At 37.8% G+C, this 26,377-nt stretch overlaps 2 protein-coding genes and 1 pseudogene across 3 annotated transcripts; 2 read left to right on the top strand and 1 right to left on the bottom strand.

Annotated features, from left to right (window-relative positions):
* The first annotated feature begins 5,267 nt into the window (after positions 1-5,267).
* On the top strand, positions 5,268-9,144 carry LOC306851878 (secretogranin-2a-like). Its single transcript, XM_079388365.1, has 2 exons — positions 5,268-5,384; positions 6,752-9,144. Exon 2 carries the CDS (start codon positions 6,759-6,761, stop codon positions 8,523-8,525), a length of 1,767 nt encoding a protein of 588 aa, XP_079244491.1. The 5' UTR covers positions 5,268-5,384; positions 6,752-6,758; the 3' UTR covers positions 8,526-9,144.
* Positions 9,145-9,839: 695 nt separating this feature from the next.
* LOC306851239 (AP-1 complex subunit sigma-3-like) lies at positions 9,840-11,704 on the bottom strand (annotated as a pseudogene). Its single transcript has 4 exons — positions 11,526-11,704; positions 10,838-10,946; positions 10,169-10,307; positions 9,840-9,926 (listed from the first exon to the last, which is right to left on the bottom strand). The product of its transcript is annotated as an AP-1 complex subunit sigma-3-like (transcript).
* Positions 11,705-14,565: 2,861 nt separating this feature from the next.
* LOC306851010 (dehydrogenase/reductase SDR family member 12-like) lies at positions 14,566-25,883 on the top strand. Its single transcript, XM_079387022.1, has 10 exons — positions 14,566-14,671; positions 17,180-17,313; positions 17,745-17,827; positions 18,414-18,509; positions 18,867-18,948; positions 19,088-19,149; positions 19,220-19,324; positions 20,069-20,159; positions 20,482-20,619; positions 25,014-25,883. Exons 1-10 carry the CDS (start codon positions 14,616-14,618, stop codon positions 25,127-25,129), a joined length of 963 nt encoding a protein of 320 aa, XP_079243148.1. The 5' UTR covers positions 14,566-14,615; the 3' UTR covers positions 25,130-25,883.
* Positions 25,884-26,377: the final 494 nt, after the last annotated feature.

Here is a 26,377-nt window from a genome sequence, read left to right as displayed (position 1 = left end):
GCGCTCATCGGCTATATTTATGACCAACCGTAGTCCATACCAGGTTAGAGAAAACATTTTTACATATTAAATTAGCACAGACTCTATCAAATCTAACATTCACAGACATTTATTTCACAATCCATCTCCGTATAGCTCATAATGGCAAACAAGGAGATGGATCCTAATGTAAATATAAATAAATGTCAGCGAAATGACTACAGTGTTGCTACGATTGACCAATCAGAATCGAGTATTTCGGAAAACTTTGTAACAAATGCGCATACACAAATGGGGAAAGGGGGCTGGTGGGGAGGGAGTTATGAATGAAACGCATTTGTCCGTGTTTCACTCAGGTTTCGCTCCGTCTCGAATCGTACGCTTTCAACTCGTTTTTTAAGTCTCCAGCAAGAGTACAACATTCACGTTACATGATTTGACAGATTTTTGCGTCGAAAGGGCGACAGCGCACCGCATTAAGAGAAATGAACATTCATGTTTTCATAACCGCTGGCCAAATTCAAAAACGAAACTAAAATGAAATCATCTTTGAGAGCAAGGGTGCCCCCTTGTGTTTCGGGGGCCCTACGCAGCTTGCGGATTTTGCGTAAGGCCTAGGAAGGATCGGCTCTGCTTACATATAAACCTAGTTTTTAACACAACTTAGAGTACAAACAGGATAATTTGTGAAAATTTAAGTATTGGTGTAAATGCATAATCAGGATAGCAATAAGTAAAAAAGTAAAATACAATTCACATATTTGCAAAACGTTTTGACTGTGAATACCCACAATTTTACCCAAGAGAACCGGTTTGGCATCTCTACTTGCATTCATAGGCTAACAACACTGTTCGCTATGATAGACTGGAAATGTTTTGCATGTGTCTCAGTGTGGGAGGCGCGGTGTGATGCCCAGATACAACTGAGGATTTAGTAAACATGAGGAGAACATTGAGTGCTGGGGGCCATGGGAAAACTGACAGCCAGAAAGGAGTGATGTTTGACAGATAAACAAAGATAATCTCTCTCAAATATACAGAAAAACTAAATCTTACCAGTGTATCGTGTTCTCAATCTCTGCTTGTCACTGTACAAATGATATGAATGATGCCTCACGTTGTTTCATGGGAACACAAACCATAAATACCTGACATTAACTGTAGAGTGAAACATCTTTCATGTTTTGTCAATTTAAATCTGCTTATTTTCCTACCACAAGCATTGCACAGGGAAATAAACACAAGACGTGTCACATTGAGATGTGTCGATGCTGCATATGCACAAGTGTGTGATCTCCTGTGAAGAAACGTTCAGAGAAAACAAATGACAGGATTAAACAACAACAGACAGCGAGTGTGAGTTTGGATCAGTGTGTAGGTGGCTGGGACATGTGGACAAAGCATAAACGTATGGGAACAATCTGAAGTGATGCATTGCTTTTAAAGAAAGTTCTGGATTTAAAAAGTGAAACTCTTGTCAAACACACTATAATTTCAACTCATGCACTTACACTGATTTGTTATCAGTCTTGTGGATACACTTTGAAACAGAGTGTATTTGAATATTTATTGCAGAACAATGCATGTCCATTAAACACAATTGTGTTTGTTTTTGCAAACTGGCAATCAATAGCAATCAACAAGATGCTTCAATCTTTAATGTAGCCTAATTTACATCTCTGGAGATTAATTTTCATTTTTCTGCACACCATCAGAATATCTCAGTTGGCGATAGGGGTGGGCGATATGGCAAAAATATCATATCCCAATTATTATTTTTTTTAATATCACGATTGCATGATTTTAAATCCCGATTCTTTGTCATGTTGGTTTTACTATTTTGTCTGAACAGTACAGCCAAACTAATTTCCCTATTATAAAGACAACGCCTTTCAAGGTAACAAAATATAAAAAAGAACGGTGGATATTTAGGCCAAAGTGGGCAAAGATAAAAAAAATAATTATTTTATCTTTGTTATTAAAAAATAAGTACAAAGAAAGACATTACAAATACACATAATATACAAATAAAACAAACAGTGCTTTATTTTCAGGTACAATATGCATATTATCAGGAGCATTCAAGAAATTGAATGAACAAATATAAAAATAAAACACTACATAGACTGATTCCTATTAAAGCAACTGCATTTTTTTCAGTCAAGAGTAGTGAGTTATTTTTTTCTCTTTGTGTTAACAGTAAAGAATACAAATTCTGTCATCTGTCTGTTGATTCTGTCAAAATGTTTTATATTTATACCATCATTTACTCAAAATTTGTTTTAAACCTGAATGAGTTTCTTTCTTCTGCTGAACTTACATGCTATTTTGAAGAATGTGGAAAACCAAATAGTTCCTGGTCCACAGTGACTTCCATAGTATTTATTTATTTTTTCAATGTGGACCAGCTACTGTTGGTTACCCACTTTCTTCAAAATATCTTCTTTTGTGTCCAGCACAAGAAAGAAATTAAAACAGGTTTGGGACAACATGTGAGTGAGTAAATAGTGACAGAAATTAAATTTTAGAGTGAACTATCCCTTTAATGACAGTCGGCTGCATGTTTAGTACTGCCCCTTTAAATGCACGCATCTAATATACAGGCACTGCAGATGATATAATGTGTGCTGTAGCACGATACCACGATATTTCTTCAAAAGCAGATCGTGGAGACATTTTTATCATCCACGATCAAAAATCGTCATATCGCACACCCCTAGTTGGCGATTTAACCTGTTGTGCTTTGAATTACTTTTTACATCAGCTTTTAATGTATTACGTATAAAGAATTTGCTTTATGGTAATGTGCATGTTGCATTATGTATGTTAGCATGTCAAATTCATACAAGCTAATGTCATGCATTCTTCAAACACTTGAAAACATCTCAAGATAATCAAGGCTTTATGCACTCTGAAACAAGCAGAAAAAATAGCAACTATATAACATTTTGATGGGGCACAATAAAATGTTGTGAGAGTAGCGTTTAACAAAAATGAGTAATTTGTCTTGCAAGACTGTAATATGCACAGGGCTAGACACTGCTGTCTTTTACCATCCTTGAAGCGGCTGAATATAAAGCAACTCCAGCTCGAGGCCGTCTCGTACTGCACACATGCACGTCACACATGCCTCATCCCCCTCTGATCAGTGTGTGTGTGTGTTCTGTTACTCTTCCATCCTCTCTCAATATGATTTGTCTTCTGAAATATTCAATTCATCCGTCACGCTGTATTCAGAATCAGCCGGAGAACAAGCTGTTTTTAGCCCAAAAGCCCACTTACATAACAAAAGAGGTAAATGGAGCACACACACACACACACAGGATGTCTACATGAATTGTTTACTGAATCCGTAATGTGCAGGACACAGATGAAAATAAGGTGCAGTAACAACAATGGTGCACCTGCTCACACACACACACAGGATCGAGCTTTAGGCACATACACTGATGTCAGAGCAATGACGTGAGATGAGAGAAGAAAAACAGAACTGAATAGAACAGAACAGATGAGAAGTGAAGACATGAAATGACAGAAAATAAGAAGTGATGAGAAAAGACAAAAAGAAAGGAGAAGTGATCAAATGATTAAAAGACAAGAAGAGAATAGATGGAATTAGTTGAGAAAAACGAAGACTAAAAGCAATGAGAAGATAAAGACGAAAAGAGAAGATATGAAATGAGAAAAAAAGAGCAGAAGAGAAGATTTGAGAAGATAAATAATCAATTAGAAGAGAGAAAAGAAGACTAGAAGAGAGAAAAGAGATTAGAAGACAAATGAAAAAGATGACAAGAGAAGAGAAGAGAAGAGAAGAGAAGAGAAGAGAAGAGAAGAGAAGAGAAGAGAAGAGAAGAGAAGAGAAGAGAGGCAAAGAATAAAGAGAAACAAATGAAAAGAGGAGGAGAAGAAAGAGGAAAAAAGAAGAGATGAGAATAGAGGAGAAATGAAGAGAGAAGAAAAGAGCCAAGTCAGGATAGGCGAGACTTGATGTGATTAAAAAGATGAGAAGAGAATAAATGCTTGACTGTAGCTGTGGCCCAATCAGCATCATCCCACTGAACTCTGTGTGTGTGTGTGTGTGTGTGTGTGTGTGTGTTGTTCTGAATGAGACTGTGAATGAGTGGGCCACCCACAGCAGCAGAGCAGAGGATTTCTGAATGAACGAGATCTCCCTCCTACCAGCTCCTGGCACACTGCCAAACATATGCTCACTTCACAAAACCAGAGCCCACAGCGGCAAACCCTGTCCCAGACACACTTCCCATCAAAACACTCCTGACTTCCTCTCCGTCAGTCCCTGTCTCACACATCTCTCCCTCCTCTGCTCTGCGGCTTTCCGCTGTGACTCATCGCTCGCCAGACGCTTTACAGATGAAGTCAAATCAACATGACCAGAACCTCACAGCCAGCCAGCCAGCCATAAGAGATGCATGTGTGCACGTGAGAGAGATGCTTTCAGCTTCCCCTACCTCATGTTCAATATGCTTTAAGGATTAAATAGCATTTTTGGCACAACCGCAGCTTCATGATCAAATAAAAGACGAGCTAATGAGATCTCCCAAGAGCATTCTGGGCACGCGGATCAAAAGCAAAGTACCATCGCTCTTCAGTGATCGACTATTATCATATCATCACAATCAGACTCGAGAGCTTCCTCTTTCTTTACGTGATAAGAGAAGGTCATAATGAGTGGGTTTCTTCTTCGCCAGGGGCCTTTTGGCACTGAAACCTCTAATCAGAGGCACTCTTGTGTTTCTTTACAAAAAATAACCATGGCAACCACCAAAATATACTACAAAATTCCAACCCACTAAACTTCAACTAAAATGTAATTGCTGGTTTTAAATTGAAATCAAAGTGAAGCCATAGTTATACAGTGAAGAGTTCATTGCACTTATCATGTTTAATCTAATTGATGGTGATGATGAAAATAGGTGATTTTTTTTTAATGAATGAAAGAATGATGCATTTACATAGCGCGTTATTGTGTATTGCTGTAGACCCAAAGCGCTTTACAATCATATGAGGGGGTGGGGGGGGGGGGGGGTCTCTCCGTTTTATAAAGGATCACCCTTCTTGATGTGCAAAATTAATAATAAGACGAATTCAAGTTCATGCATGCATGCATTTATTTTGAGTTTGTATGCCAAATAAATAACCTTGAATTGCTTGGCATGCGTGCGTGTGTGTGTGTGTGTGCGTGTGCGTGGCCGCTTTTGCGTATGTTGTTTCAGTGACGCACGAATCAGGTGGCGTCTCATATAACGGGCGGAGCTGTCCGCGGTGCTGACGAGAGAGACTCCGCGCTCGTGCTCACGGTGCTGCACAGCCATAAACACACCGACAGCGCGAGAGCGATGCGCAACGCACTCACGACTCCCCGTTAAAACAGACCTAAAGCAAAGGTAAGAAGTTTTTGCCTTTAAACACTCATTTGTGCGTTCTTTACGACGAAATGCATCACTTATATCTGGGTTATGTCTTTAGAAACGCGTATGGAGTGCTTTATATATCAGCAACCTGCTGCGCGCACGAGACGCGCGTTCATAAACAGCAAGATGAAACAAAAAAAAGCACGCGTTTTAAAAGCTGAAAAAAGGATTCATTAAAGCTTCTTATGTAAAAACATTCTCAGTTTCGCGCACAATTATTATTTTAAAGCTCATTTGTGTTTATTTTAAATTCTACAAATCGTTCATTTAGAACACTGCGCACATTTAAAAACAAACCCGACGGAAAATCTCCACGTTAAAGTTCTAAATACTACATTTCCACTTAAAAAACAAGTATAAACCGCTAAGAGATTGAAGTGAGCAAGATGTCGTGCTCCGGGGCTTTCTCCTCCTCTCCGTTTGTCGGCACTTTGCGGTTCAACAGCAGCGCGGATCCTAGCAACGGGGTATGACTCATTTAGTCGCGGCAGCAATTTAGAAACTAATGAGATTTTCAGCGCGGGCTCTCTGAGTGCTCCGCAAACACTCATCAACAGGCTTTCAACAGATGCTAGAAAGAGAGAGAGAGATGCAAACAGAGCTAGACCTGCGATGATCAATTAAGCATTGTAAACAAGACTGCAGTAAGCCATCAAGGGTAGGTCTTTGTAAGAAGATAAAGGAATAGTTTGCCAGGTGATACATATTCTGTCATCATTGAATCACCCTTGTGTGTAACTCCAAACATGTGTGGCTTTCTTTCTTCAGTGGAACACAAAAGAAGGTATTCTGAACAAGGTATTTTTGCACATACATCGAAAGTCAATATGGTCCAAACAACACTGACTTTCATTGTATGGACAAAAACACTGAAACAATCGTACAGGTTTGGAATGAGATGAACTTGACAATGATGACAGAACAATGAATATGCATGAAATTGTTAATGCAAACAAATCTGTGTGTGTGTGCATGTGTTACAAAATGTACGAAAGCTATCGCCTTTGTACCTTGAAATGGTACTAAATTTACATTAAATGGTACATATTAGCACTTAGTTTGAAAGGATACCACTCCAGTGAAAGCTTCCATACCTTTATTTTCACAAAATTATCAATATACATGAAATTGTTGGCGCAAACATATTTGTGTTAAAATGTACAAAAGCTGTCATTGGGGTTGTACCTTATTTACCCCGAAATGGTACATATTAATACCAAAAATCTCCATATTAGTAACCATTTTAAAAGGGTACCACCCCAGTGAAAGCTTTTATACTTAAGTTTCCATGAAAAACTGTCTGACTCACCATTTATCCTCTCTCTCGCTCCCTCTCTCAGGTAAAACATGTTGTCATCATCTAGATGCTGCGCAACAGGGGTGTTTGTCCTCCCCTCGCTACTTCTTCTGCCCCTTTTCCTTTCTATCATTTGTGGAGTTCAAGGGGCCACGCTAAGAGAGCATCGTCCTCCTCCGAGTGCCGAGATGCTCAGAGCCCTACGTTACATCCAAAGCCTCAGCCAGGGAACCGCACCTGATCCTCTTGACGACGAGCGCCAGCAAGACACTTCAGACGACATAGAGAGCGTTCACTCTATGTTGCAACTGGCAGCTCCTGCCCGAATGGATAGAGGCATGGAAGAAAGCAAGGAAAGAGAGAAAGATAAAACTCAAGAGTTGCTGCAAGCAGTGCTTACCACACTACAACAGACCGAGGAACACATGGTGCCCCAGAAAACCTCCCAGAAGGTCATCGCACCATCTCAACCTCGATACGCCATCCACCCCTTCCCCAGACCAAAGCAACAACTAGAAGTGGAAACGTCAGCTGAGAATTACGGGAGGACCTCGTGGACCAATCCGGATAGCCGGAGGCGACACCAAAAGTTCCCACTCATGTTTGAAGATGAGGAGGATCAGGAACAGCCTCTCAAACGGACCAACGAGAATGCAGAAGAACAGTACACACCCCAGAAGCTGGCGACCCTTCAATCTGTGTTTGAGGAACTGAGTGGAATCTCTGCATCTAAGGCCAACAGCAAACGGGAGGATGCTGAGGAAGATGATGATAATGATAACGACTTGTACAGGCAGAGGAAGATGGTCTTGGAGGACATCATGGGAACTGATGAATGGGCACCTCTGGAGGAACAAACAGAGACCGAAGAGGGAGAAAGAGAGAGGCATGGGTTTAATCACAACATTGAGGATGATGAGCAAGAGGAGGATGAAGAGGACGATGATGTCAAGAGATCCAACCAACCCAATTGGTTCCAGACAGGAAAAGAGGAGGAGTCAGAGGACATTGCAAAGCTTCTGGACTACTACCTTCTGCAAATCCTAGAAAAGAAAGAGCAGGAGCAGCAGAACAGACATGAGTCCAGCAAGAGTGAGCAAGAAAGTGACCGAGAGGTAGAGAAAAAAGATGCAGATGAAGACGAAGATGAAGAGGAAGAGGAGGACGACAAGGAGGAGAGGGAAATTAAGCCCGTGCATAGCACATTCCCTGAGTCTTTGTCCCAGATCATCAAAATCTCACAGAAGCTACAAATCCCACCGGAGGAAGTTCTTGAGCTTCTCCAGAACGAGAAGCAGAAGGATTTATTCAGAATCCCAACAAAGTCACGTATGCCGTACGTAGCTGCTCAAAAGACTTTCGCCGCATCACCTCACCGACGGCCGTTCGAGGCATCGGAGGGCAACAGCATCGCCCAGGACATCATGAACATCCTTGAGGTGGTAAACGCAGTGCAACAAAACAACCGACCAGCGCAAGCAAAAACGTCAAGTTATTACGAGAGGGAAACCAGCAGGGATGATTACGACGACACTGCCAGTGAGGAAGATGAACTTGCTAATTACCTGGCGTCGGAAATGTTCGCACATGGACAGAGACGTGCACGTCTGACGCCATTACGTGACGAGGATCAGCCTGTGTACGAACGTGCCGACTACTTCGACAAAAGTGCACCAGAAAAAAGACCTGCGAATCACGAGAACGCAGCGGCGGGATTAGACAACAACACGATGCTGCAAATCCTGCGGTATCTGGATCCGGAGAGCGACGATGCCGACGAAACAGACTCTGAGGGCAAAACAGTCCCTGAAATGTAGATGTGTAGATAACGATTATATTCACTGTTTGAAGTTTGTCATATAATAAAATATTTTGAAACAAATATACCCCCTAATTGCGTTTAGTCAATGTAGTGCTCCAGCTTTTCTCATTTCTTGTTCTGTATAGTGAAAAAAAGAGTATTTTAGTAAACCCAATGAATTTGTTTCTTAGATAGCGAATAGAACAATGTAAAAAGTAGCCGGCTTTACCTCTTCAACATATGAACACACACAGATTTTCTCCCTCTTAACGACGCCAGTTATGTTTTCAGTCAGTCAGTATCTTGTGCGTGTAATGAGGTCATGTGTGACGTGGCAGAGGTAAATAAAGCATTTGTTCACACCATGGTCCTCTGTGCAATGCTTCTCTCACTGCCGAGCAACCTCTGCAAACTTTGCATGATATACATGCAAAGTTTTTTGTTTGTTTTTTGTTGATTGGTTTCGGTTTCATGTGCAACCAGGGTCATAACAACCCTGAAATGCATTTACATTTGTCTCATGAAAATGTGTTTATATAGTTAAATGGATGTATAGAATAAGCTGTATTTGTGCTACTACAATTCATACATTCTCAAAAAAGTCTATACTGTTATTAAAATGCATTTTATTATTTAATAAAAATAAAAAAACATTCCAGATTTGGGTCAGTAGCTGGGCTAGTCCTTCTAACACAACACCTTTTAGATTTTTTAATTTTTTTCTTTCAGTTTCAGTTCAATCTAAGATCTGTCTCACTTACTGATTGTCTGCACAAAATAAAAAATTAAATCAAAATAAAATTTATTGCACAATGGACAGAAACCAGAGGGCTAATTTCACAGTGTATTCAAATATCCCACATGTACACTACAGTTCAAAAGTGTGGGTTTGTTAAGATTTAAAACTTTAGTTTTTAAAAGAAGTCTCTTCAAAAACACAATAAAAATCGTAATATTGTGAAATATTATTACAATTTAAAATAACTTTTCTATATATTTTAAAATGTAATTTATTTCTGTGATGCAAAGCTGAATTTTCTGTGATTCCTCCAGTCTTCAGCGTTACATGACACTTCAGAAATTAAGAACAGCATTTATTTGAAATCTTTTTTATAACACTATGAATCTCTTTACTGTCACTCCTGATCAATTTAATGCATCCTTGATTAATGAAAGCATACATTTCTTTTAAAAATATATATATACTGACTCCATTAATGCACATTCTCAAAAGTAGTTTAAAATGCTTGCTAATGCAAATTGTTGCCATTTCAGTGTTGTGACTTTGTATGGAAGCTCAATTAAATACATTCAGCATATGAAGTTCTTGTTATTGTGTTTTTGAGGAGTGAGGTGATGGCTGTGATGATCTGAACGTTCCTTCAGTATGTGGTTTGTTTATATACTCCTCCATCGTCTGTCAAAAGATAAGGACAAAACCCAATGTGTCTGTGTTACATCTGACCAGTGGAAGAATTAAATACATGCAGTATATTCATGAGGTTATAACTTTCATGAATGCCTCTGTAATAATTTATTTGAAAAACAAACAGTCGAGCAGACAGGATCAGGTTGTGTACATATAGTACACCCACATCTGTGAGAACATATTGAATCACCTTCTCAGTAAGCTTGTGTGTGTGTGTGTGTGTGTTTCACCTCCTGAAGAGAATCTGCCTCCTCCATCGATTTGGCCACAGATGCTTTGGATGTCTCCTGCACCTCTCCACCAATAACAAACTCATCCAGGATAAAGTAAGCCTTCTCAAAGTTAAAAAATAATGTCTAATTCACACACCTGCAACACATGCAAACAGATCTAGATGCCAAAAACATAAAAACATGACTCAAACGATTCAGAAAACACATTAACATGCTCTTGATTACATCAAAGTCTTACCAAGCGGATGAGTAATATTACTCTGAACTATTATGCCACACTTGTTCAAAAGTTCAAAAGTCTCTTCTGCTCACCAAGGCTGCATTTATTTAACTAAAAATACAATAAAAACAGCGAAATTGTAAGATATTATTACAATTTAAAATAAGTGTTTTCTATTTAAATATATTTTAAAATGTAATTTATTCTTGTGATGCAAAGCTGAATTTTCAGCATCATTATTCATTGCTTCATATTTTTGTGGAAACCACGATATATTTTATTATATAATAGAACAGCACAGGATTTATTTGAAATACACATAACATTTAGTTTTGTCCCATTATAAATGCCTTTACTGTCCCTTTTGGTCAATTTAATGCATCCTTGCTAAATAAAAGTATGAATTTCTTTAAAACCGCCAAATAAACTCCAGTTTTTAAACTTACATTGCCAAAGTACTGATCCAGCAGCTCGACATATCTGTGCAGAAGCTCCAGTATGAGCAGCTCATTGTCCCCTTGCTCCAAACCACAACAGAAATACAAACTCACATACCTGCAGGACAGAGGTCAGAGGTCAGTGTCACTGGGTTTCAAGCTGCTCTGAGTCACTAAATGTTTTTACATACAACACACGATACATTTTTCACTGGTTATTTTCAGAAGCTTTTCGTCTTCAAATGAGGAACCATATTTAGTTGAATAGAGCTTTCTAAGGAACCTTTTTAAGAAAAGGAATCATATGAACTTAAAGGACTATCAAACCCTTTTCAAACCTGCTAGCCTGCTACCATGCAAAGTTCCCTTAATCTAGGAGAGCAGACGAACAGAAATGCCACAAGATGCATCAGGTTCAAATACAATTGCTCTGCAGGTCAAAGTTCAACATGCAAATGTTCTAGTAGTATCTTCTGACTATGCCGACTTGCGATACTTTAATGTGCAAAGATCTAAAAAAGGTGCATGCAGACAGACTGTATACGCACCATAATGCTTTAGGGCTTGATGGCTGATCATTAACTTGAGTCAAAGGTCGAGTTAAATTATTCTATGGGAGACAGCATCAGAGTCAGAAAGTTACAGAAAGCATTGCAATGAAGAGGAAAGCACATGCGATAAGGTGGTGACCTCTGACCTCCTGTAGACGATCTTCAGATCCCTCCATTGCAGGAAGTTGCAGGACTTCGGTGGTCAGACCAGCACCATTTGCATGACGTCTCTTATGATTTTCTTCTCGTCACGATCGCTGAGAGCCGTGAAGCATTTCTGCAGCCGGAGTTTCCCCTGACGACTGAACAGCAGCAGGAAACGCATCTACAGCGGAGACACAAATTCATTTGTCCTGAAAATGTCTGACAGCTTCATTAAGCTGCTTTTGGGAATGTGATAAACTATGTGAAGCATTGACCTGAATACAACACAAAACACACACACAGGTAAAATACCATATATATATATATATATATATATACACACACATTATATATAATTTGACTATATCGGCATCAAATAGCAAACGCAAGAGTAAGAACATTTAAAAAATACTTAATAATAATAATTAATAATATTTTATAATAATTGCAATAATTTAACACTATTTTACAATTCATTTAACAACAAATTATCAATATCAAATAAATCTAACACACACATACTGCAGTGTGACATGAACATAATTTTAATTGCTTTATCAATTAAAGTCTTGATGTAAGATTTTTATAACCAAAATCTTGATGCAAATATGTAAGAAAGCAGTTAAAAAAAAAAAAAAAAAAATTTAATAAAAAAAAAAAAAAAAGCTTGAGCATGCCAGGGTCACAGGTTCAATTCTCAGGAAACTCATGTTTTGCAAAAATACTTCAACGCATAGTGAGAGCAGCTGAGAAGATCGTTGGTGTCTCTCTCCCCTCCCTCCAGGACATCTACAGCACCCGTCTCACCCGCAAAGCCCTCCGCCTTGCAGGTGATCCCACCCACCCGACACACAGCTTCAGTCTGCTGCCATCAGGGAGGAGACTGCGGAGTCTCCAGGCGAGGACCAGCAGACTGAAGGACAGCTTCATACATCAGGCTGTCAGGAAGCTGAACTCCCTCCCGTCCTTGCCCCCCCCCCCCCTCCCCTCTTTTACTCCATGCAACACTGAACTCTGACACTACGACCCCCCCAGCTCCCCACATCCCCAGGACCCTTCCACCCCCCCACTTAAAAATCTGTGACCAGCACCTGTCACTTGTGCAGCTTTGGACTGATCACTACCTCATCCAGCATTGACTGCAAACTACCTCTTCGGATAGTCTGATAAAACTATCCGAACAGTCACTTTAACTTGTCACTTTAACAGACTGATAAGCTCTTCTTGCACTACACATATATCTCCACAGTGTTGTTTTTATTTAACTGGTTCTTGCACTCTATCTGCCAGGCGCCTTATGCCACTTTATCTATCTCTTTCTTTATTTTTCTACAATGTCCTCATTTGTATATCTGTATAGTTGTATGTACATATGTTTAAACTGTATTTATCTGTATTTGAACGTCTACTGTCAGTGTGTAATGTTAACTGTATGCACCAAGGGTCTGAGAGTAACGCAATTTCAGTTCTCTGTATGTACTGTACATGTTGAAGAACTGACAGTAAAGCAGACTTGACTTGACATCTGCCACTGCATACAGTGAAAATTATTACTACACTATAACTCATAACCAATAAAAGCCTGTGCTTGTTTAGACTATAAAATGGATGTTTTTTAACCAAGAAAAGAGATTAAAGCAACAAACGCACCTTTGTCTTTTTGACACAAGAGGAAATACAAATGTCCCTCTTATCAGCAATAGAACAGAGTGTGTGTGTGTGTGTGTGTGTGTGTGTGCAGGAAAACACAACAAAGGGTCAAATATAAGGACAAGTACCAGACAAACAGCTCTACAGAAGAGAAAACACAAAAAAACAAAGCTCTATCTGACCTCCGCCTGACACTCGGATTCGTATCTTAATAGTTTTGACCTGTTGGTGATGTTAACGAGAGAAAACTGCAGCAACAATTAACAAGTAGACAGTAGCCTACATGACGAGCAGTAGTTGCACACTCGCGAGCTCACCATCCTGAGTCTCCAGACTCCCTCAGATCCTAAACAAGCCTCTGCGTGATGCTCAGCCGGGACAGTCTCACCTCGCCCCGGTGTTGCGGTGTTTCTGCTCGCGCACAGGTGGGAACCAATCACAGCCGCGCACGGATAGCGGGGGGCGGGGCCGAGATCCGCGCGTGTCTGTATCTGCTTCACACCTGCTGGCTTTACCTGGTCAGGTGTAGCGAGAACATTCTTCCCCTGCAATAAATACTGCAGAGATGTTTTAAAATGCGATTTTATAATTAATCATAATTAAGTGCATCCTGTGATTTATATTCTGCCGTATAATAATTATTACAGGCTACTAACATTTACACAAGCATGTAGCCTACGTTTCTCGTACAAACGTTAGTGATATATCAAATGCCAAATCTCCTCATTTTGAACAACTTTGCCTCAAGAACCAGCTGTCGATCAAATCGCTCTTAAATATTTGAGATTATTAAATAAACAACTTAAGCGGATTTTTTCCTCCATCAACCACGACAAAAACCGGTAAGATCGATAATTATATTTTTTTATGGATTGCTATAACAGGGTCGTTTCGAATAGGTATGAACAAGTTTAAACAAAAGCCACAAATTCCTGAGCGAAACCAATTTCGAACCAATCAGAAATTCACAAAATTGTAACTTGCACCATGATTCTAAACAAGGTATGCAAAATAGGTGGGGCTATATAACCGTTGTTATTAAATAATATATATTTTGATGGTAAATTAGCTTAAATGGTCTTTTTTTTATCATGCAATAGGCCATTATATAGCAAATAATTACTAATAATAATGGGCCTAAAACATGCATTGTTGTACTATTGTTGTGCTATTAAAGTAATTAAATAGACTATCTTATATATTCTGAACTATTATCAAACTGTCATCTAATACAGACACACAAACTAACTGCTTTGAAGCATCAGAGGTCTGACAGTCTTGAGGCGTGTTATGTGTATTATTACCGGTAGAGGGCAGAGAGTGTTGACCATCGGTGAGTGGCGTGGATCTACGTGCACTCATGTGACCCCGGTGCCGGTTAAAAGCACCGGCGAGCATCCGCGGGCACAGCGGGCGACCTGAGCGACAGCGCGGGTGTGAGAATGTCTCTGTACCGGAACTCAGCATGGTTCCTCAAAGGACTCACCGAATTCACCAAGTAAGAGATGCACTGCTTCAGAAATATCACAACACCTTATTACAGCATTAACAAACATAATACTTTAATAATGCACATTCAAATATATCATATAATATCAAATAATATAATATGTTGCATAAAGGCTCATGCAAGATTTAATATTTAAAATCTATAATTGTACAGTTAAGATTTCAGTTATTCTACTAACTGTATCGCTCTTATTTTATATAATTTATTTAATGCATTCTTTTGTATATTTGTTTATATATATATATATGTATATTTGTTTGTCCTCATTAATAGGAGTTTGATGAAATATTATGTGTAATGGGAGCTGAAAAAACATAACAAACGGTTCTTAAATTAAATTTAAATACAAATATTTGGACATGTCCAAGATTTGTCTGCAGGCCTACTTGGATTTTTACTCCCATGTAGAAATATTTAAGTGTGGTGACTAACCGTGATTTAAACAAAGAATTGTTAAATCATAAAGGAAAAATGTATGTTTCTTTTTACTTAAAAACAAGAACATAATCAATTGTTTTCCTTTAAAAAAATATGCATTATAAAAGTGTTGCAAATCATAAACACAGTGACAACATAAATTCTGGTATGGGTCAGATGTGATCCCTCATGCTTTAAAAGTCATTTTCTAACTCCGGCAAAACTAGTATATTCTTTAGACTATATTTTTTTCCGAGCTCAGTGTCAACACACTAAGGCTTGTGGCTTTTTGTTTTCCATGAAATCCAATTTCATATAAATTCTTGGGAGTCTGAAAAACACTCAACCCGTCTCATCTCACGGCTGTTGTTTGTCTTTCAGTGGTTTCTGCATCTCTGTTTTTTCCTCCTAATACATTGTCACCCGGGTCGACCTCTCACGTCCCATAATAGGACACACATCACCCTTAACAGTGCACGCATTTACCGAGAAAAGCTCGATTCCCCCGGCACCTCCTCGCTCCTCTCATCCCTCCGCCTGGCCTGGCACGCGTGGACAAAGCCAGTCTTTGAGATCGGGTCAAGGGCGCGAGCGCCACCGATACCAGGAGCGGTGCTATCAGAGGACACACTGATAGTCCACACTCATTAGCTAAGCGATGACGCAAAGTGGCACATTAGGACAGGGCATCTTGAGCTTCAGGACGTTAAGTGGCGAACCAATACAGAACCTAATTTTGTATCATACAAAAATCAACACGGAAACACATACCCAGCTAACAGGAAATGTTCTCAGAAATTAGGAAAATCATTCATCTAACCTTTCTAAAAGGATGCCACTTGTTACTTTTGAATATTCTCAGAACATCTGGAAACATTTCCATGTTTTCAAAATGCTAAAATGGAATGTTTCCCTTGATAGAATTTTCTCAGAGCCCCAACATTCTGGCAAGGTTCTCTCAAAGTTATAAACAAACGTTCTTCCAGTAACATTAACAGTTAGTTCAGAGTTATCTGGTCTTTAATAATGTTCTTAAAATGTTAGCTCAAAAACATTATCTGTGCATCATTCATGGAATGTTTTTTAGCTGAATGTTCATACAATGTTACTACTTGTTTCAGAACATTCAGAGAACATTCAAAAGTAACATTTCCATGTTTGCGAAATTATAAAATGGTGTTTCCTTGACAAACTGTTCTCAGAACTTCCCTAGTGTTCTGTTAAGGTTCTCTCAAAGTTATAAGCAATCGTTCTTACAGTAACGTTAATAGAAATAATGTTCTCAAAATGTTAGAACAAAAACATTATATCATTCATGGAATGTTTTTTCAGAAACTTTTTAGTTGATTTATTTTTTAAATGTTGCTACTTGTTTCAGAACGTTCAAAATTAACATTAACACAAAAGCGTTACCTGTACATCGTTTATGGATGTTTTTTTCTGAAATGTTTTAGTTGAATGCTCGTCTAACATTTTTTAAGTGTTGCTACTTGTTTCAGAATGTTCAGAGAAATTTCAGAGGTAACATTCAATTAATATTTGCAAAATTATAAAATGGAATATTAACGTTCAAGAAAACGTTACAGGCGTGCCAAGGGGAAAATGTTTTTTATAACATTTAAAAAATGTATGTTTTGAATGCTTAGAGAACATTCAGAAATAATGTTTTCATAACTTAATAGGAACATTAGCAAAAAGTTCTTTGAACATATTTTGTTAGCTGGGTTCTTCCATTGCCAGGTGCTCCATCTTACATTTACATTTATTAATTTAGCTGACGCTTTTATCCAAAGCGACTTACAATTGCTATATATGTCAGAGGTCGCACGCCTCTGGAGCAACTAGGGGTTAAGTGTCTTGCTCAGGGACACATTGGTGTCTCACAGTGGATTCGAACCCGGGTCTCTCACACCAAAGGCATGTGTCTTATCCACTGCGCCATCACCACCCCTTAAAATAGTTTGATGTCAAACAGTTCAAAGCATGCAAAAAGTGAACTAATTAGTTAACTGAACTATCTAGCAGTGTTTTGAGAAGTAACCCTGTGGCATCTCAAGACTAATTAAATGTGTGTCTCAGGGGAGCGTTTCTGTCAGCGTCTAAAAACTTTGTTGAGAAGGACCTGGAGACATCAATGGTGGGCCGATCCTTCATGATCACTGGAGCGAACAGCGGGATCGGGAAAGCCACCGCCATGGCCATTGCCAAGAAAGGTGCGTGCTGGGGAAAATCAGCAGTGGTTGGTAACTGATTATCCTCTGGTGTCTGCATTATTAGAAAATAGAAACTAACCTGGTCTTTCATGGTGTACTTATGTTCATCAAATGTTTCCATATCTTTATGTGAATCTTTATACATTTGCCCTATAAAGTATTTGGACATATTAGTCACAAAACATGTTCAAATGTCATTGCATTAGATAACAAAACCCAGAATCTGCAAACAAATTATGCTAGACCTTCACTTTTCTTCATTGTTGCTTTGCTTGTGCTCTGCATGTATCTAAATTTATGCATTTGATCTCATTTGTGTGCATTTATGCATTTATCTAAAGCAATGACATTCAGACATTTCTAAGTGTTTTTTAAGTCTCCAAACACTTTTTTGGGTCGCTGTGTAACCTCTGTTGACTCTCTTCTTCAAGGTGCTACCATCCACATGGTCTGCAGGAACAAGGACAAAGCAGAAGAAGCCAGAGCAGAGATCGTCAAGGAGTCTGGAAACAAAGTATGAGTTGGGATTGTTGGCCTGCAGTTTAGAAGTTAAAGGAGCTGATTGTAACACAGACGGCTGTAGAAGCTTCCACCGTTGTGCCTATGAGCAAGTCAATGCGTTTAAATAGTACGCCAAATAAAAACAAAAACTCATGGTATTGATATGCAAAAATGGACTTTGGCGTGTATATGAAACGAACGTGCATATAATACGCAGTTTTCGCGTACATATGATACGCATCAACCCCACAACCCTACCCATTGCTTAGCATATACACTCCAAAGTCCATTTTTGCGTCTTAATACCACAAGTTTTCATTTTTATTTGGCGTACCATTTATATACACTTTCATGAGATCGGGTTGTCAGGTCACACCAGGAGGACTGGACCTGTGGTGAAAATGAGAAAGCAGCTGCTTGATGAAGAATAATGTAGTAGTTTGCAAATAAGTTACCGTTTGTACAAAACTCCATTGAATCATTGAAATTACCCATTTATTCATGCACGCTGTCTGGAAACAGATTTACATCTGCATCTGTTTCTAATGCAAGATGGTCTAGTAAAATACCTGACCTTTGGCCTCTGTGTCTGGCTGCAGGAAATCTATGTGCATATTTTGGATCTTACCGAGACCAAGAAGGTGTGGGAATTTGCAGAGTCTTTTAAGAAAAAGTACAAAACCCTCAACGTCCTGGTGAGGCTTTAATATTCCATATACACAGTTTATAATAATAATAATTAATAATAATAATAATAAGACACTGAAGACTGGAGTAATGATGCTGAAAATACAGCTTTGCATCACAGGAATAAATTATATTTAAAAATATATTCAAATAGAAAACATGTACTTTAAATTGTAATAATATTTCACAATTTTACCGTATTTTTGATCAAATAAAAGTAGCCTCGATGAGCATAAAACCTTTTTTCCAAAAACATGAATTATCTTACTGACCCCAGACGTGAATGTTAGTGTAACTGATAATACTTTTGAATGGCATTAGCAGCCAACTGAAGTAATGATCATTTGGTTGTTTGATTGAGACAGATCAATAACGCCGGCTGTATGATGACTAAGAGGGAAGTGAATGGTGAGGGTTTGGAGAAAAGCTTTGCAAGCAACTCTCTGGGTAAGTGAACAAAAAAACAAATAAAACCAGCTCAATATCGCCTCAGGGCTAGAAGTCTTTCCTACTAACTTTATAATAAATAACATCTTTAATGCCTTAGCAGACTGTTTTCACCTGATGTCTCTGTTGTGCTCTTCAGCCGTGTACATCCTCATCAAGAGCCTCATTCCTCTGCTGGAGAAGAGCCCTGACCCCAGAGTGGTGAGTAAACCAGAGACTGACAGCGACAGACCGAGGTCAGACGGGTCACCATCTCTCTCCTCTCTTTCAGATCACAGTATCATCCGGTGGGATGCTGGTGCAGAAACTGCGAACAGGAAACCTGCAGTCTGAGAGGGGCAGATATGACGGCACTATGGTGTACGCACAGAACAAGGTATATAGATATAGAGTCTCGAAAAAATGCTTGTGTCCACATACAGAAAGACTATTTATGATGCTATATGCTAGTGTAATCATTTATGTTATAGAGTTCATTGTTTGATTACTTAAAGTATGGCAGTTCAGTGAATCGTAACTACAGTTCGAACATTTTTAGGATATTCCAGTTTTACGATCAAAGTCTCTTCTGCTCAACAAGGCTGCATTTATTTGGTTACAAATTCAGTAAAAACTGAAAAATTGTGAGATGTATTTCTGAATTAAAATAGCTGTTTTCTATGTGAATCTATTGTAAAATGTAATTTATTTCTGTGATCAAAGCTGTATTTTCAGCATCATTACTCCAGTCTTCAGTGTCACATGATCTTCAGAAATCATTCTGATATGCTGATTTGCTCAAGAAATATTTCTGATTATTATCAATGTTGAAAACAGTCGTGCAGCTTCAAATTTTTGTGGAAGTAGTGATAGATTTTTGTCAGGATTCTTTAATGAATATAATAGAATTTAACTGAAATAGAAATGTTACTTTTGATTAATTTAATGGACCCTTGCTGAATAAAAGTATTAATTTCTGTCACAAAAAAATCCTACTGACACCAAAATTTTGAACAGTAGTATAAAATTACTGTAAAAAATAGACAAGACATGACTGTTTCACTGACTTAGCCGTTTATAATGTTAGTGCCTCTTGTGATATCAGAAATGACTTCTATGTACTTCTTTCTTTGTGTTTCAGAGGCAGCAGGTGGTGATGACGGAGCAGTTTGCTAAAGCTCACCCCAACATCCACTTCTCTGTGATGCACCCCGGATGGGTCGACACGCCGAGTAATTGCAAATGCACAATTTTTTTTAATCATATATTTAAACTGTGCATAAATGCATTTTCAGAAAGCTACATGGAATATTTTTACTTTTAATATTTTAGAGTAAACTGCAAAAAAATGTGATTAAAATTTGTAAAAAAAAACATGCAGTTTCCACCAGAAATATAAATTTAATATAAATATAAACATTTCCAGTGTTCTGTACATTGAATGCATTGGATAAAAGCGTCTGCCAAATGCATAAATGCAAATATTAACATTTATTCAGAGTGATTTGGTTATGTCTGATCTTTATGGATTCATTCTCGACTCTCATTCTTTAGCCATTGCGAATGCGATGCCTGATTTCCACAGCTCTATGAAGGAGCGTTTGCGGACACCGGAGCAAGGGGCCGATACGGTCGTGTGGCTCGCTGTGTCCGAGGTGGCTGTCAAGAATCCCAGCGGGGGTTTTTTTCAGGGTGAGCAAACACACACCCACACAAGCGCACTGGCTGTGCTCCAAAACCTAGTGAGCCGCCTTGCTGTCCACATAGGCAGCAAATGAAATCTCATCAGTGACATAGAAATAGAAAGTAACTGCATGTGCCACAAAAAAGTTGAAGCACACAAGAGCCACAATTGATTGCAACAGAGCCTCATTAACATATTGTTAAAGGAATACTCTAATTTGCATAAAAGTACATGAGGCACAAATATTGCATTTTTAATATTAGATAAAGCAACATTTGAATATTTGTTTTTAGGTATTAAATTGTTAACTTTTTTTGTTAAATATTAAGGCAGCATTACATTTTCGCAAAGACAGCGATCTCAGAATGCATTGCAAAAATTTGGGTGAAACAATTAATCCAAGATTGCTTGGAAATATTCTGATATAAATATACTGCCATTTCTTTTACTACTGAAAAATATGAATACAACATCTGTGTAATTAGAAATTATTATTTTGCACAATATTTGTGCATGTTATGTATCTTAAGAGTATGCTATGGAAGCTTATTTTCGCCATGGAATAAAAATATAAAGGTAATTGTGACTTCTCAATTCAGACTGTTTTTCTCAGGATTTCAAGCTTTTATCTTACAATTGCAATTTGTAAACTCGTATTCTGTGTACATCTCACTATTCTGACCTTTCTTTTTCTCTGAATTCTGAGTTTACATCTTGCAGTTTTACCTTTTTTCTCAGTAGATAGCCTTTACATCTCACAATCCTTTATTTCCCAATTTTTTTTTTTTTTTTCAGACTGAAAAAGACTTTTTCTGACCCAACCCCCTGAGCTGAAAATTCAAAATTGCTAGATTCTGAGAAAAAAAAAGTCAGATTTGTGAGATGGAAAATTTGAATTCTGAAAAAAAGTCAGAATTAAGAGATGTCAACATAGTTCTGTGAAAAAAGTATGAATTGAGAGATGTAAAAATAGAATTAAGTCAGAAATGCAAGACTTGAAATTATGAGTATAGAACTTGCAAATACACAATATTAACATGTATTTTTGAGAAAAAGTCTGAATTGTGAGATAAAAATGAACAATTACCCTTTTTAAATATTTTTATTTCATGGCAAAAATAAGCTTCCATGGTTTCTGCATTAGCATAGCAACATGCAAAAGTCAAATAGGAATCAATTGCAAGTAGATTTTCCTGTGCCATTTGTGTGCCAGTGTAGAGCGCTCCAAATCATTCACTTATTAGGCTCCAGGGGTGGACTGGCCATCTGGCAGACCGGGCATTTTCCCGCTGGGCCGACGTACTTTTTATATTTATATACATTTACATTTATGCATTTAGCAGACACTTACATTGCATTCAAGTTACAGTTTTTACATTTGATCAGCTCTTGCTTTCCCTGGGAATCGAACCCATGACCTTGGCATTGCTAGCGCCATGCTCTACTATTTGAGCTACAGGAAAGTTATATAATATACTATATAATATAGTTAACTTCTATATCTATATCACACAAAGAGTACCATTTTTCTGCAGATATCAGCATGAACACATTTAATAATCATTTCATATAAGTTCATTAAAGCAATAAGTGACTTACATTTTAGACTTGTTGCTTGTTTTTGCTCAATTTTGCCAAAGAAAATAGTTCCAAACAAAGATCACAGCACTGTTTTGCGTCTCTGAGCAATGGACAGTGTACTTATTGAATGAATCCGCTTTTTGAACGAATCGATTGAATAAGTGATTCAGTGATTCACTCATTAACACAGTCAAATGCCCTGTTCCTGAATGAATCAGCCGTTTGAATGAATCGATTGAATAAATGATTCAGTTATTAACACAGTCAAATGCCCTGTTCCTGAATGAATCAGCCGTTTGAATGAATCGATTGAATAAATGATTCAGTTATTAACACAGTCAAATGCCCTGTTCCTGAATGAATCAGTCGTTTGAATGAATCAGTTGAATCTCAATGACTCACTCATTAATGGTCACTTTCTGTCACCAAAGTTTTTGCTGTCACCTACTAGTGGTTTTAATTTCACATTTTTTTTTCATGTTTTAAATTATTTCAAATACCAGTATTCAACGTTTTATGTTAAAAACACAACATTAGGCCTATTTATGCATCTGTAACTGCATGTCCCCTCTGAGATACATAAACTGTGTAAATACATCTAAATGCTATTTTAGATGCAGATTCCAGAAATGTTTTCTTATGTTGGAATGAAAGACACCAAGTGCTGGATGAAGTGCTTCCTATTCTTACCCAAAAGTACAAAATGAAAGAAAGTTTAAACTGAACACAATCTTGCTACTAAAGCTGTATGAATTTTTATATATATATATATATATATATATATATATATATATATATATATATATATTAGCTTCTTTTCCATTTTGCATTTACTTGTACTTTTACTTTCAATACTAAAGTACGTTTAAATATAAATAAATATCATATACTTTAAGACTTTTACTCAAGTAATATTCTAAACGAAGACTTCAACTTCTACCAAAGTCATTTTTTGGTAAGATACCTGTACTTTTACTTGAGTATGGCTTTCAGGTACTTTACACAGTAAATTTCCTGGTGTTAAATCAACATTGCTCGCTGTACATATGGGAACTGGTTGTCATATGTACACCGAGCAGTGTTGATTTAACACTGGGGAATTTACTGTGTATACACCACAGCACACACACACACAAACACACAGGATGCCTTCTTAGGCTTTTAAAGGTTCATCCAAGAAGTTTACAAATTTGACTAAGTTTACAGTTTATTTAATGCTATACTATGGAGAACAGTGATCATCTGATCAACAATTTATCATGTCTCGTCCCTTTCTCCCTCAAACACACAGGCACATTCAAGATGGATGTCATAACTATATAGGCCTATAGTTTTAGGATTCATCAGTGTGGATTATAGTTTTATTATATTAATAAATTACACTTTTTAGAAGTTTTTAATGTGTCAACTCTCACTGTTTCCTACCTATTATTATATGGCTTTAGTGCTTTTATGGAATAGGAGCTGGTGTACATATTCAAGGGCGTGCAAAGATGGGTAGTATTTTGATCGTATGTAGTGGGCCGGTCTGGGCCAAAATGCCAGGGCCGATTTTTTTTGTCCAGTCTAGCCCTGTTAGGCTCCATGTCAGTTAGGATGCTTCCTTAGAAGGCAGCTGCCTTTGTAGGCAGCAGGGAGTGAAGCAGCGCTCAAGGTTTTGGAACAGAGCTGCTGTCTTTCTCTCCATCTTCTCCAATAAGGAATCCATCTGTTTCCATATGAAACAAGTGCGGCTTTCAGGAGACAGAGAATGGATGAAAGACGCTGATGAAAGCAAGAAAAGCATGAGCAGTAGAGAGAAGACGAAGAGAATACAATGAGTGTACAAAGAAAGACTGGACAATGAAAACGAAAGAGAGAAACGGAGCATAGCCAAAGGAGGATGAAAGGAGAAGGAAAGAGCGAGAAAGATCAAGAAAGGGAAAAGAGAGTTGGCGGAGCTCCAGTGCAGCTGTAGAGGGCGGAGCTTCTGTACCAGACACGGCCGGAGTGAACTCAGAACGACCTTTTGGGACTGGGAAAACCAAACAGACCAAATAGCCACTATTCTGACTTTAAGGCAAGACTACTACAGTTTTTTTGTTTTATAAAAAATATTTTGTACATTTTTTTAGGGATAAAATGAAAAACCCCTCTGTAAAAACATTAAGAAAATTGATTAAACTGTAAATTCTGGTGTATGTGAATACTACTAAAGTGGAGGGAAAATGTTATTTTGAGAAAATGGCTTTTAAAAGATGTGCATTGTAGGTGAAATCTACAGATGCAAATAGATAATGTGTAATAAAATAAACAAATGTGCATGTTTGATTATTTCCACTAGTCCACTTAACATATCGCCTGGAAAAAAGAAAAAGGTTTTGCCTGTAGTGTCCTGCCTCAAGGTCTCTTTCTTCTCGCAAAGTAAAATTTTAATAACCTTAATATTATATGTATATATGTACAGTATATGTATGTATATACACTGAACAAATTTATAATCGCAGCACTTTTGTTTTTGCCCCCATTTTTCATGAGCTGAACTCAAAGATCTAAGACTTTTTTTATGTACAAAAAAAGGCCTATTTCACTCAAATATTGTTCACAAATCTGTCTAAATCTGTGTTAGTGAGCACTTCTCCTTTGCCGAGATAATCCGTCCATCTCACAGGTGTGGCATATCAAGATGCTGATTAGACAGCATGATTATTGCACAGGTGCGTCTTAAGCTGGCCACAATAAAAGGCCACTCTAAAATCTATTGTTTCTATAGGCAATAGATGAATTTGGGTGGATTTCATGTGTTAAGCATCCTTTTGTGTTTGTGTTTTACATGCATTAGATCGGCAGATGGTGTCGGCTCATCTTCCCTTGGCCTGGACACGCAGTTCACAGCTGGAAGATCAGAAATTCATGAGCGTCATGGAGGATCTGGCCAAAAGCTTCCAGCCTCACTAAAGAAACTCACATGAAACACAACTGCTTCACAAATAGATGGAGAACACTAATACACAACATATGTTTAACATTTTAGACACATTAGCCTCACTCATAAAGCTGTGTGAATGTACTCACAGTGTCTCACAACAGACTTTTAGCTGTAGATTAAATGTCCTCCAGAACTCTGAAAATTTGAAGGTGTGAACGACTGTTATGCTCAATAAATGCTTAAATATGTTTAAGTCTTTTACCTCAATGACTACTTCCTGTTTCTTCCTGTTGTACTTCCTTGTACATTCAGTTCTCTCCTGTCATTGGTCACTTCAAACGCAGGAATCGCTCTTTTCCGACAGCTCGTTCTGACACCATGTGATCAATCTCAGCCAATCACAGTGCGTCACTGTGTCGGTGACTCCAGCGAATCAGGTCAATCAGGTGGGAACCCGTTCTGACCGGAGTCACCCAGCTGTCAATCACTCACTCACAGCCAATCACCTGGTGCAGCACAGGAAACTGACTGAAAAGGACACTTCCTGCTTTTGGAGGCCTGTGATTGGACATTTCTTTGGTTTGATAGTGTCACCTGATGTTCCAGAGAATGAGGAAGTGATGTGGAGTGTTTTTTTTTTATTTTTATTTTTTTATCTGTATTTGTTCTGATAGTAACATTTGATTACATTTCTATATATATAGACTGGGTTATTAATTATTAATTATGACTGTACTTTGACACTTTAATAAATGTCTTTAAAGGTGTGTTGGTGTATGTCAGGGTGTATGTCAGAAAAAAAAAAATTAGTTACTTGAAAAATTAAAAAACATTAACTGAAATAAAATATAAAAAGCATTTTAAAAAACTATATTCCATGTTTCCAAGAAATCATTTCTAATTTTCACGTAATAAATATAAAGCATGAGCACGACATATAAAAAAATTACAAATTAAGAAAAAGCCAAAAAAATAAATTACTAAAACATTTCAAGCAAAAAATTCGAAATATTAATAAAACTATAACAATAGCTCAATGGCACGCACGCACGCATACACACACAATATACTTATATTAAGATTTGCATTGTTATATTTTTATGTGAATTACTAGACGTTTAGAGTAAAATTGTATTGTGTGCTTTTGCATTTGTTCGCAAAACTTATGTAAGAAATTTTGTATTCTCTCACAAAAACATTAAAATATTAATAATAATGACCAGTTTTCCACTATTAGTTTTGCAATCCCATGCAATACTTATATGCGAGCGAATGCA

Source organism: Barbus barbus (assembly GCF_936440315.1).
Source record: "Barbus barbus genome assembly, chromosome: 31".
NCBI lineage: Eukaryota > Metazoa > Chordata > Actinopteri > Cypriniformes > Cyprinidae > Barbus > Barbus barbus.
Note: the sequence above shows the minus strand (reverse complement) of the source record. Positions and strands in the feature narration are given on the sequence as shown.

Bases quoted from the DNA above. Each gene is read 5' to 3' on its own strand.
- LOC306851878 (XM_079388365.1), top strand. From the start codon at position 6,759: ATGTTGTCATCATCTAGATGCTGCGCAACAGGGGTGTTTGTCCTCCCC.
- LOC306851010 (XM_079387022.1), top strand. From the start codon at position 14,616: ATGTCTCTGTACCGGAACTCAGCATGGTTCCTCAAAGGACTCACCGAA. The intron at 17,828-18,413 runs GTATGAGTTGGG...GTCTGGCTGCAG, and splicing joins TCAAGGAGTCTGGAAACAAA to GAAATCTATGTGCATATTTT. The intron at 19,325-20,068 runs GTATATAGATAT...TTTGTGTTTCAG, and splicing joins TGGTGTACGCACAGAACAAG to AGGCAGCAGGTGGTGATGAC.